The sequence below is a fragment of the Aythya ferina genome (genome assembly GCF_964211825.1).
Source record: "Aythya ferina genome assembly, chromosome: 17".
NCBI classification, from domain to species: Eukaryota; Metazoa; Chordata; class Aves; order Anseriformes; family Anatidae; genus Aythya; species Aythya ferina.
Window position 1 is genome coordinate 14,557,640 of NC_140316.1, and position 11,285 is coordinate 14,568,924.

The 11,285-nt window shown below is 55.3% G+C and overlaps 2 protein-coding genes across 5 annotated transcripts in view; one reads left to right on the plus strand and one right to left on the minus strand.

Moving 5' to 3' along the window:
- Positions 1-1,224, plus strand: part of MYO1H (myosin IH) — a 34,403-nt gene extending 33,179 nt beyond the window's left edge. For all 3 annotated transcript variants that reach the window (XM_084491576.1, XM_084491577.1, XM_084491575.1), the window contains exon 32: positions 117-1,224. In XM_084491576.1, the coding sequence (XP_084347702.1) occupies positions 117-140 (24 nt within the window). In that variant the 3' untranslated portion in view covers positions 141-1,224. The remainder of the gene's footprint in view (positions 1-116) is intronic.
- KCTD10 (potassium channel tetramerization domain containing 10) lies at positions 1,214-11,210 on the minus strand. 2 transcript variants are annotated; one of them, XM_084491591.1, is made up of 7 exons: positions 11,141-11,210; positions 10,036-10,249; positions 6,789-6,958; positions 6,422-6,508; positions 5,771-5,823; positions 5,374-5,569; positions 1,214-4,781 (listed from the first exon to the last, which is right to left on the minus strand). In XM_084491591.1, exons 1-7 carry the CDS (start codon positions 11,141-11,143, stop codon positions 4,563-4,565), a joined length of 942 nt encoding a protein of 313 aa, XP_084347717.1. In that variant the 5' UTR covers positions 11,144-11,210; the 3' UTR covers positions 1,214-4,562. The 2 variants fall into 2 exon arrangements, with proteins under 2 accessions (XP_084347717.1, XP_084347716.1); XM_084491590.1 differs by having other exon boundaries at positions 6,422-6,511.
- Positions 11,211-11,285: the final 75 nt, after the last annotated feature.

Sequence of the window (11,285 nt, forward strand, 5' to 3'; positions counted from 1 at the left end):
CTCGCCTTGTACTTGAACTTTCACTGCTACTTGTTCTCCCAAGCTGGCAAGCAAGGATACTTCAAGTACCTAACATTCGTACCTAACTTACTGATTCCTTCCTTTCCTTGTCCCAGGTGTCAACCCAAGCAAAGTCTTGATGAGAAGCAGTTCCTGTTTCTGGTCCCTGTCTTGGCTAGGAACGGGAAGGAGCCTGCAGGATGAGACCAGCACCTGCATCTCCCCTGAGATCTGTGATGCCACAGGGCTGCTGTGCTTTGAGAGTTTGCTTGTGTCTGTTAGGCACCTTTTTATAGCTTAAAACGACTCAGTTTTATCAAAACTCATTACCTTGCTGTAACATTCCAGGAAGCATAGATGCTTGTCACATGCTGTCACAGGGAGATGTTCAAACAAAAAGTTGTAATTCACCTTGTAAAATGTTGATCTCTGCACCATGTAGAGCCTAAGGCTGAGAGCTTTAACCAGTCAGGAAGGATTCAGAGAGAATGGAAAGTTTCTCCAAGCTCTACTTGAAGTCACTGTACTAATCACAACATAAAATGCAGATGAATGAAGTTGTTTCTCTCAAGCAGCATGCAGAGCTATGTCTGAATGTAGCAATAAGGCTGGCACTGGTCTTCTGAGTTGATGCATCATCAGGGTATCTCAGCTCTCTGCTTTGTCTACTCTGCTGTGGGGCTGGGAGGTTGTTCCTGTCCCTGCAAGCAGTTATGCACAGCGCAGTGAGACTCTGGGAGTGGCAATGTGACAGATGACCAAAATTCTTCCCTTTTAAGAGAGATGACATGCTGCCTTGGTGCAATTCAGTTCAGAAGAAAAGTCTCCTGCTGGTTAAGAACCTTTGTATCTATCAGAGCTGAGATTCTGCTCGTTCCTGTGAGTGGGGGAGGCATCCCTGTTCCCTCAAGGTGGGTATTTGGCAGCAGCAGCTGCCATATCTGGTTGTAGCACTTACTCTGCTGCCTCATGTTGAGGCAAACTGGCTTGATCTAGGCTGAAACTGCAGCCTAAGGAGCCCTGACTTGGAATTCTGCAGTCCTTAGAGCAAGATTAGCAGTGACTTGGCCATGAGGTTACCAGGAAGTGAAATGAACAGCTAGGTGAGGATGACGTGTAGTAGTTTTTACCAAAAGTTCTTTTGAGCTCCATGGCCCCTGAGGACAGCGTGCTAGCCATTGAACTTCACATGAGTAATAAAGCAACTCCCATGTAAATATGAAATATCTTCTAATTTATTTTGTCATATTAAAAAAAAAAGTACATATTGCAAACATCAACCATACACTGAAGTCCATCTTAAGCTTTTTTGGGTATAAGTACAAAATAGGAGGGAATGATTGTACAGAACACAAAACACAACAACTCCATTAAGACTAAAAGGTTCCACCCACCCCTTGCACAAAGGTAAGACTGGAGCTTGGAGACTTTGACCAGGTGATGTCCTGCAGCAGGGGGGGGCTCCAGAACGTGGCTGTACAAATACAGGAGTGGCTGCTTTGGGGAGCTACAGCTGTTCCAAGAGGTGGGAGCAAATACGTTCTTAGCTAGCTTGGGGCTGGGGGTTACTCCTGCCTGTCCTGCCCACCCCTAACCATATCACAACCTGCTGCTTTGAAGCTTTTCTGCATTTCTATAATGGTCTAAAATCACCTCCAAGAGCAAGGCTTCAGCCTGCTTTACCCTGTCAGTATTATGGGCTGGTGTTGGGTGCTGGAGAGTAATGTGCACGAATGCCAGCAGGCAGGGCTGCAGTGTTTATGCCATGCAGTACTCCATCAGCTTGTGAGCAGGGTGGCTGCCCTGCACCCTGACTTCCCCCGAAAGCCGTAGAGGCAAAACCATTTAAAGTAAGAGGCTCAAGGGCTAGGAGCATTTGTGCAATGGCATTAAGGGGCTGCGGGAGCTGGTTTTGTTCATTAAGTCTCAACAAAGCAAGGAGAAGTGGCCAGTAGGTAAAGGCTGTTGTAACACATGGCAGCAATACTTCGTTATTAACATCGTTATTAACATTATTACACAGCTGGGGCAATTAGTTCAGTTTGGAGTGTGTTAAAGCAGAGCCTGCCCATAATCCAATACCAAAACTGAAACCTGCTCAGACTCTCCTGGAGTGACTAAAGCAATGCCTACAATAAACAGCTGTAAAAGATTAAAAAAAAATCATCCCCTATCTTTTAAGAACATAGTTTGCAAAGCCTGAAAGAGGAAATCCCGAAGCCAGTTACTCATCTATTTACAGAGAGGTTAATCACAGAGCTGTGACCTCTCAGGTGCTCAGCATCTGGAGCCAAAGCTGCTCCTGCACCCCAGGAGGGGACTGGGTGGCATTTGAGCAGCCCCCACTGCCCAAAGCTCCTCTGCCCCCGTGCTGAGCCACCTGCTGGCCCCACAGCCAGCTAAAGAGGGGGCTGAGGGGATGCAGGAGTCAGACAATGGCTTAAAACAGGGCAGAGCACAGACCCCCCCGAGGGCAGTAGGCCTGTTACAGCCCCCCACAACCAGCCCCACAACACACCAAAGTGCACGGTGCCAGAGAGCGATCCCGGGGACTTTACTTCCACGCTCCCCAGCTTATCGCATGAGGAAGGTCAGGGAGAGGCACCGGGGCCTCACAACCATCTGCACTATGGACCTGTACGAACCCACAGCGCGCACTGCTGCCAGCACACGCAGGTACGGCTTAAAACAGAAGCCCAGGGTAGGGAGGACAGAGCTGAAGCTGCTGAACTACACTGATACAGCTGGGTGCTGCTGAGTTCTCACTTATCAGTAGCTGAAGAAAAGAGGAGACAGGAACAACAATCACATCTGCCACAGACGGTGGCTGTAATTTAAAAAAGTCTTTGGTTACTAGAAAGACAGCTTCAGCCTAACCATGAGTTTGTAGTCCTACATGATGCTCCAGAAGCGTAACCCACACAAACAAAAGGCTTCAGCCTTAGCAGTTAGATCCCAGCCAGCTGCTCTGCAACTGGAGATAAAAGCAGCAGCGTGACATTGCTGGTGATGCTGACCACACCTTTGGTTTTTGACATGTTAGGATGCCATCAGCAGCCCTGAGCAGGAGCAGGACTCCTTGCAGCACAAAGTTTACAGAAGCAAATACCCACGTAAAGACAGAGCTGCTGCTCTGTGAGACAGCTGGCTGTCGAGGCCAGTGTTAGATATTCCAGATGAAGAGTCAAAAATAATGGAATAAACCAAAGCACTGTGGTGGCTGCCATCCTGCCTGGAAGTTTAAGACTCGCTGCTGCTGGTTTCTCTCCCTGCCAAGATTTGCTGCATTGACCATTACAGCCGTTGCTCTTCTCACTATCCTTCAGCATCCAATCCTATCGAATTACACACGATCTACCACTAACATTGCCACTTGACTCCACACGAGGCAACACGAGACTAGGAGGTAGATAAGACACTCATTTATAATAGAGGACTACTCTCAGGAAGCAAGACGATTCAGCTTTCTCTACGTTTCAGCTCCACCCTTTCACACACAGCTGCCATTTCTGCAAAGAGACTTGGAAATATGCTCAGGATAAAGGCAAACGAGGATCAGCCACCTCTGGGCCACCGTCTTTTCCTCCCCGTGGTACTCAGTGCAAGAAAATGCTCCTCTATCAGTCACAGAACCCAACTACAGCTGCTGGCCTCCAACCTACGTGAGGCAGGTGTGGAATGGTTGGACCCGCGATGAAATCTAACCCGTGGTGAAAGCAGGACAGAAAGCACAGCTCCCTGACCTGTAATTTGATGGAAGTAGGCTCCCCAGTGCGGGTGTGGGGTCAGGCAGAAGTTCTAAGCTCCAACTGGCAGCAACAGCCCCAAGGAAAAGCCATCAGGTACAATTAGCTCCTGGTCCTCCATCTGGAGGAATTTTAACAACAAAGCAGGGCTGGGTCCCCACGATTCTGTGCTGTAGCAGCTCCACCAAACCATTGGAGGAGAGGGCCCCGAGCGTGGCGGGGAGCTGCAGGCAGATCCTCACAGCCCAGCACCACGCAGGGCTCCCTCTGCCCCAGGCACTGCCAGCATGAGGTGCTCAGCACGTGGCTCTTTTTGGGCTGGCAGCCGTGCTGAGGCACTCCCGAGCTACCGACCCTATCGCCTGCAGGCCTGGAGGAGAGGGAGCTCTGCAGCAGCTCCGGTGCTCGGATGGCCGCGTTCCTCCCACGCCGCAATGCCCGGGAGGAGACAGGGCCAGGGAGTGCCTGGAAGGAGGACAGGCGGCTGACTGACCTTTTGTTGCTGTCGGGTTTGTCTGTCGGTTTGGTTTAAAGTGCAGGATAATTACAAAAGCCAAAGGAAGCCAGCCTTCTTCCTCACTAACCACAAAAGAGCAAAGACGAGAGTGCTAAAAATTCAGGGCATTGCTCCCGACGCTCAACGGGGCCTCACACATCTACCGCACGCCCGGTGACCTTTCTTATTCCTGTCCTAGAACTACTGCATTTAAATACCCCCAATAATCTAGTTTGTTACAAAAACGGAATTTACAGACTTGGTTGAAGAGAAGAGGAGCTGCCCAGGCAGCCCCGTGCAGCCGGCGGCCGTGGGGCCGCTCACTGGTGCAGGTGGGCTCTGTCGTCCGGCCGCTTGATGTGAATTCTTCGCACGCGCTCGATGCGCTCCCGCTCCTCGTCTTCCTCCAAGTGGTGGGAGCGCCCAGCTGCCCCTCCTGTGGCCTCCAGGAGCGCGTTGTCAGGTCCTCTCCCGTCCTGGGACTCGTACAGCAGGATGTTCAGCGTCTCCTCGTAAATGCGGGCTTCTGGGAACTCCACCTGCCCACCGAGAGAGAGAAGGTCACTGTCAACTAGTGCCAGTCGCTGCAGGCACCAAGTTACCTCGTTCTTTCCTCCTGATACCTCCTTGTTTTTAAAAAAATCTTACTTGCACACTAGCTGTAGAAATCCTTTCTAGCACAAACGTTTCCGTTTTGTTATTTGCTTTCAGCCACCGAGACCCAGCAAGTCTTATTTTCAGATCTGTCCCACTCACAGGGCAGATTCAGTCAAATTTCTCCTGGGAGAAGGAAAAAGGAAGAAGGAAGGGATGCTGCTGCTCACCAGGAGCTCTCTTTACACAGGGCTGGCCACCAAATTTGGGTAAGTGCACGGGTCTGTCTGAAGACAAGAACTGGACTGAGCCTGCACCACAGAACACCACAACTGCCCCATGTGAGGTGCTGCACCCCAGCAGCCCCACGCCCCAACAAATCCCCAGGATGAGCTGCACTGTGCTGCTCTCGCTGTGAATGGGAATTTATTGTTCTATTGAGATGCTGGGCAATGAAAGGAGCATTCAAAAAGCAACAGATGTCAGGGTGCCAGCCCAAGGGCCCAGCGCTGGAAGCGTTCAGGGGTTCACTCGTACCTTGGTCTGCTTCTTCTCAGTAGCGTACACAATGGAGGTGCAGCAAACTTCAGCGATCTTCCGCCCCTGGCCGTAGAAGGACCAGCAGCAGATCTCGTCTCCAATCACGTCTTTTATGAACAGCACCCTCCCGTTGAACCGCAGGGAGAGCTTATCAAACAGCTCGATGTTCTTCAGCATGTTGTCGTCAGAGTTGCTGCGAGAGACGACGAAGGCAGCACGTTAGGGGCAGGACAGAAGGGGTCAGGCAGCGAGCACAGCCCGCACGCTTCCACTGCCCTCCTACGTCTCTACCATGGTGGTGTTTGAAGGTCTCCAGGACTGCAGTGGATAACTCAGAGCAAACATATCATGGAATTCAGTCTACAGACAACTTCAAAGAGCTGAAGCCGCTTACCTGGTGTAGGAATATTTGTTGTTGCTCCTGTTATATAGCAACTTCACCGCTGGCTGGAAAAGGAAACAAAGCACGGATCAGTTCCAGGCCACGCGGTACGCGCTGGAGTCTCAGCTCAGCCCGAGACCACACAGCGGAGGAGCTGCAACACGAAATGATGCCATCAGGCCCAGACTCGGTGGGATTTCGTTGTTGCCACAGAACTGTCGTGCTCTGGCTGGCAAAGGGCCTCAATCCTCAGAGAAGAGATCTCTTCTGTGCCTAAATCCTAACTCGTTCTCACCCTCCCCTCTACCCACTGCAGCCAGCAGGACAGGAGCAGGAGTCACCGATCCACTTTAGCTAAAACATCATCTGGCGTTATTTCCCAGAGAACAAACCAGCAGATCTGCCAGCCCCCATCTCCCGCCCAGCTTCTGCTGCAGCCTGTGCAGAACGACACCGATTTTACCAGCTTCAGTGGAGAAAGACATGGCCAGGCCCAGCCCGAGCAATGTTTGGCTTTTAATTTAGAAGAAATACTTGGTCTGGTGTGGATTTCCAGTGCTCTGCAGCTCAACAGTTACAGAATATTTGTTAAATACTTGGTCAAGATCCCAAGCAAGCCCCAGGGCAGCAGGCCAGCACCCTCCCGGGCGCAGCCTCTCTCACCTTATTAGAAGTGGCGATCAGCTTTTGCTCCTCCTTGGATGACGTGATGACCGGGACCTTGCAGAAGGGTTCATACGCGTCTTTGTTCTGCTGAAACAAGAAGCAAACGGACGCTGAATGCACACAGACCTCGAGGCACACCAGCATTCACTGGGTAAATTCTGTTCCACTGCTGGAGAGCTACAAGCTCGGCGTGTGATCTGCCTTCACACGGCGCCGAGCAGCCGCTTCTGGTCCCTGTTCTGAACCAAGCTGGCGCTCCAGCTGCGGGGCAGCTTCCCCCAGGGACCATCCGAGCTGCTCGGGAATTGCAGGGACCAACTGGTTTGTATGTCATTAAACAGCAGGCCCCAGCTGTGCGACCTACCTGCAGGGCTGCCTGGCACTCGTCCACCAGCCCCTGCACCAGGTAGTACTTTGCCTCGGCCAGCAGCTCCTCGATCTCCCGGCGGCTCTCGGGGAGCGGCACGGCGCCGTCGCGCAGGTAGTTCAGGATCGTCCCAAAATGCTTCCCGCAGCGGTCGATCAGGATCCAGCCTGGGGGAAGGGGAAGAGCACGGTCCAGCAGAGGCCAACGTGGCCAAATACCTCGAGTCTGGCCCAGGAGCACTGCACCAAGCAGGCTCCCGCCCAGCTCGAGCCAGCAGGCGGAGCAGCACTGGCACGGGGGGGCTCGCTGCCTCCTCCTGCATTTTTCACGGGTGTGGGAGCAAGGCAGGAGGCTCACTCGTTTCTCACAGCTCCCCAGCTACTGACAAACGATTACCTGTTACAGAGGAACGAGTTCCTCTTGTTGTCAAAGCAACCAGCTCTGTTCTGCCTCTGCTCACGGAGCCCCTGACTGTTTTCTCACCTTCTGAGGGCCTTGCTACACGCACACAGAGCGGGCCATCTGTGGGTTCCTGCACCTGAACACAACTTCAGGACCACCACCACCTCCAGCAGATGTGCCAGAGGTCAGAAAAAGAAAGGCAGCACAGACCTGGGAGGTGTCCCTGCCAGCACGGCTCCGCTCTGTGCATTCCCCAGGTGAGCGATGTGGCAGAACGGCCCCAAACTGCCGAGCTGAAACACGTGAGTGGGACGGCCCAGACAGCCCCTGCCCCAGCTCAGCAGCACCTCTCTGTGATGGGAAGGGGGTGAGAGGCCCCACACGGCCACAATAACCTGCTCTGCAGCGCTGAGCTGCTGGCAGGGAGATCTCTGCCTCCCCTCTCGCTGCCTGACACTGGCAGGACCCCGCGAGGCGTTTGGCAACGCCCAGACACCGGCGAGTTTCCATAAAGGAGCAGGCGGCCACTTGCGGGCTGCAGCTCAGGAATGCAGCGAGGAAAGGCTCGTGGGGAAGGAGTCATATTTTGGACAAATAAGGCAAGGAGGTTAAAGCAGACCCCGTGCCTTCTGCGGGAGTGGAATTAGTGCTAAAACCGCAGCATTTGGGTACGTCTGGGAGGCCGACACGTCCCCCTCGTGCTGCTCCGAGACACCCTCGGGAAATTTCCTGCAGGCTCCCTCCTTCCCATCTCCCTCCTCGCCCTGCGAAACACGAGGTGTGCTCCCAGCTGGAGCTCCGCAGGCTGCAGTGACAGAACAGAAAGCTGGAGGCAGAAATCAAAGAAAATCCTGATCCAGGCCGACAAACACAGCACAGTGACACAAACAGGGCTGAAAGGAGCCCGTTTGTAAGCACAGGGGGAGAAACCTGCTGCACCTTCTAATTGCAGACGGCAGAAGCAAAGCAGAATTGCTCACTGTCAGGCGGGGTGGGGGGTGAGAAAGCGTTTCGAGCAGCATTGCAAAACACAAGCGGCTGCTGCAGCAGCTTTGACGAAATCCTCGTGTTTTAACCCAATGAGCAAAGCTGCAGCCAGACGAGGATGACTCACGGGAAGAAATCCCCGCTGCTGCTGGGCGAGGGCTGCGCAGAGCCCAGGTAGCGGGGCTCAGCTGGGGCCTTTTGAGGCCAGCTCTGCTTGCAGTGCCACAGAAACCTGCCGGGATCCAGTTACTGGGGCAGGAATATGTTATCCGTGAGCTGGAGGAACAATTTCTCAGCCAGGCTGCACACAATCACCTGCCACCCCCACAGGGAACTCCTTTGTCCCCCCCCAGCGCAGGCAGCAGCGTGCTGGAGCTGCTGAGCGTGGGGAAGGAGCTGGGGAGAAGGAACTGGGGTCTGAGGAACGCCCCCACACACAGAGGGGGGCACGCAGCACGGCACGCCCCCAGCTCCCGGCCAGATTTTGCTCTTTCCCAGTCTCTCCCCAAATCTGGCTTTTCTCTTCCTGAGAACCGCTTTGTTTTCTGCCAGCCTCTGGGTGTGACCAGTTCGGAGCATTTTGAGGAGTTTCAGATAAAGGGTTTCCTCTGACGGCCCTGCCCCTATTGTCCCCGTTCCCAGCGCCGCGCTGGGCAGCAGGAGATAAAGCAGGAGCTGCTGTGGGGGCAGAGCCTCGGGTACAGAGCAGGAAGCCTCGGGGTCCTAACAGCACACGAGCTGCCCACACAGACACAGAGGGCGTCAGGGCAAAACCAGCCTGGGATTTTACAGCTCAGGCAGGATATTTGAGCAGATCAAACCCCCGACAGCAGCAGCATCAGCACAACAGGAGGCAGAACGTGCCCAGCTCCGTGCCTCCAGCCGGAGCCCACCCTCCACAGCTCCAGCAGCAGGGGCGCAGCAGAACGAGGCAGCTTCTCACCACCCCCAACCACACGAGCCCCTCCAGCTAAAACGGGGATATTCAGAGGAGCCCGGTGGGTTTTGTGGCTGTTTGTTGTGTGTTTTTGGTCTTTTTTTCTAAGCTTTTTTTTTTTTTTCCTCCAAATCCACTTGCTCCTGCCCCGGGGCAGCTTAGTGCCAGAGCCCTGCTAATCCACCGCGTGTCCCGCCCGACCTCTGCACGCAGGCACCCAGAGCTCAGCTCGATTCACCCAGCCAAGCATTTTCTGGGCTCTCCACAACAAATTCCAGGTAATTCACTTGTCAGGAGAGAGGTGTTTTAAGCCCACAGCATCAGCCAGGCGGGAGCTGCTGTTAGACCAGGTGTCTGAGCACACAAACACGGCTGGGGCAGGACACCAGCAGCTCACAGAAAGCTGGGCCCTAAATTAAACTGGAACGCCCCCAAAACATGGGAATGCTGATCCCAAACTGTGCCAGCAGCCACCACCCCAACACCTTTTAGCCAGGCAGTTAATTCTAAGGTGAACGTTTTTTCTATCTGTGTTTCAGGTGAGGAAACAAGGCGAGGAAGCTGCCTGCTGAGCTTCCACACACGAAGCCCTGAACTCACAGCTCCCCACCTGCTCTTCTCACCGTTTTGCACACACACTGAGGGTTTTCACGTTGGTTTTTCAGATGACAGCACCAGCCCGGGCCTGACAGCACCGCCAGCTCCTCCGTGCCCCCCGGCACGTAGCCAGCTGGCCGAGCCACACACATCCTTTATTCCACACCTTTCCTCGGGTATAAAAGATAAATTTTAACACTAATAAAACATAGAAACCTCCAGGCCTGCGATGAGACGTTTCTCCCTCCCCTCTAAGTCCTGCTCCAGCCCATTTGAACCCGTTTCCACCGGGAGGCAGCAAACAGGAGCCCCCCCCTCTACCTTCGCTGTCGGTCAGGACTTCCATCCGGCCGCTGAACATGGCTTTGAGCATCGTGTCCTGCTTGGTCAGCGTCTGCATGGTGGTGTAGTACAGGGCGCCGCCGATGTTCAGCTTGACGTACTTGGAGCTGGGGCTGGCGCCCTTGAAGGAGGTGGTGCGGGTGGCGGCCGCCGGCACCGCTGAGCTCACCACGCTTTCTCCCGACATCTCTTCCTGCGGGTAAGGGGGTCACGGCGCTCAGACCCGGCTCCACCACACGGTGCCCAGCCCCAAACCTCCCTGGGGAGCCCTCGGAGGCGCCAGGTCCTGCATGGCGGTGGCAGAAAGCAGCCGAGGGGGCAAAGCAAGCCGCCTGGGAAGGGCTGAGCGAGGGGCAGCGAGGCCAGAACCTCCCCCAAAAGCTGTGCTCGTTCCTTTCACACCTTTTAAATCCTAAATTTGTACCTCACGGATAACCCAACTCACAACTGGGCAGTCCCCAGTGCACGGAGCCACCCCCGGGGGCTGACAGGCTGCACACCCTGAGCCCCCTCAGCCCCTTCCCTGTTCCCTCAGCCCCTTCCCTGCCCCCCTCTCCCCCTCCTTGGCCCCTTCCCTGTTCCCTCAGCCCTTTCCCACCCCCCTTAGCTCGTTCACTGCCCCCCGGCCCCCTTCCCTGCCTCCCCACAGATCCTTCCCTATTCCCTCGGCCTTTTCCCACCCCCTTCAGCCCCTTCCCTACCACTTTAGCCCCTTCCCTTCCCCCCCGGCCCCCTTCCCTGCCTCCCCACAGATCCTTCCCTATTCCCTTGGCCTTTTCCCACCCCCCTCAGCCCCTTCTCTTCCCCATCAACCCCTTCGCTGTTCCCTCAGCCCCTTCCCTTTCCCCCTCCCCCCCCCTCAGCCCCTTCCCTTTCCCCCTCCCCCCCCCCTCAGCCCCTTCCCTTCCCCACCTCAGCCCCTGCCCCCCCCCACCGATTGAGGCCCATCTGGGCCCAACCCCGCCGCCACCCCGGGAGCCCAGCCGCGTTAATCCCATCCTCCCCAGCACCCCCAGCCCTACCCCGAGCCCCCCCCGTCCCCATTTCCATCCCCGTTCCCGTTCCCGTCCCGCTCCCCCCTCACCATGAAGGGCGCGGCGCTGCCCCGCGGCCCAGGAGCGCCGGGGCGAGGAACTTCCGGCCCTGCCCCTTCCGGTGCGGTGTCCCCCCGAAACCCGTCCGGTGCTCCCCCTAAACCCCCCCCCCCTCCAACCTCACCGCTCCGCTCC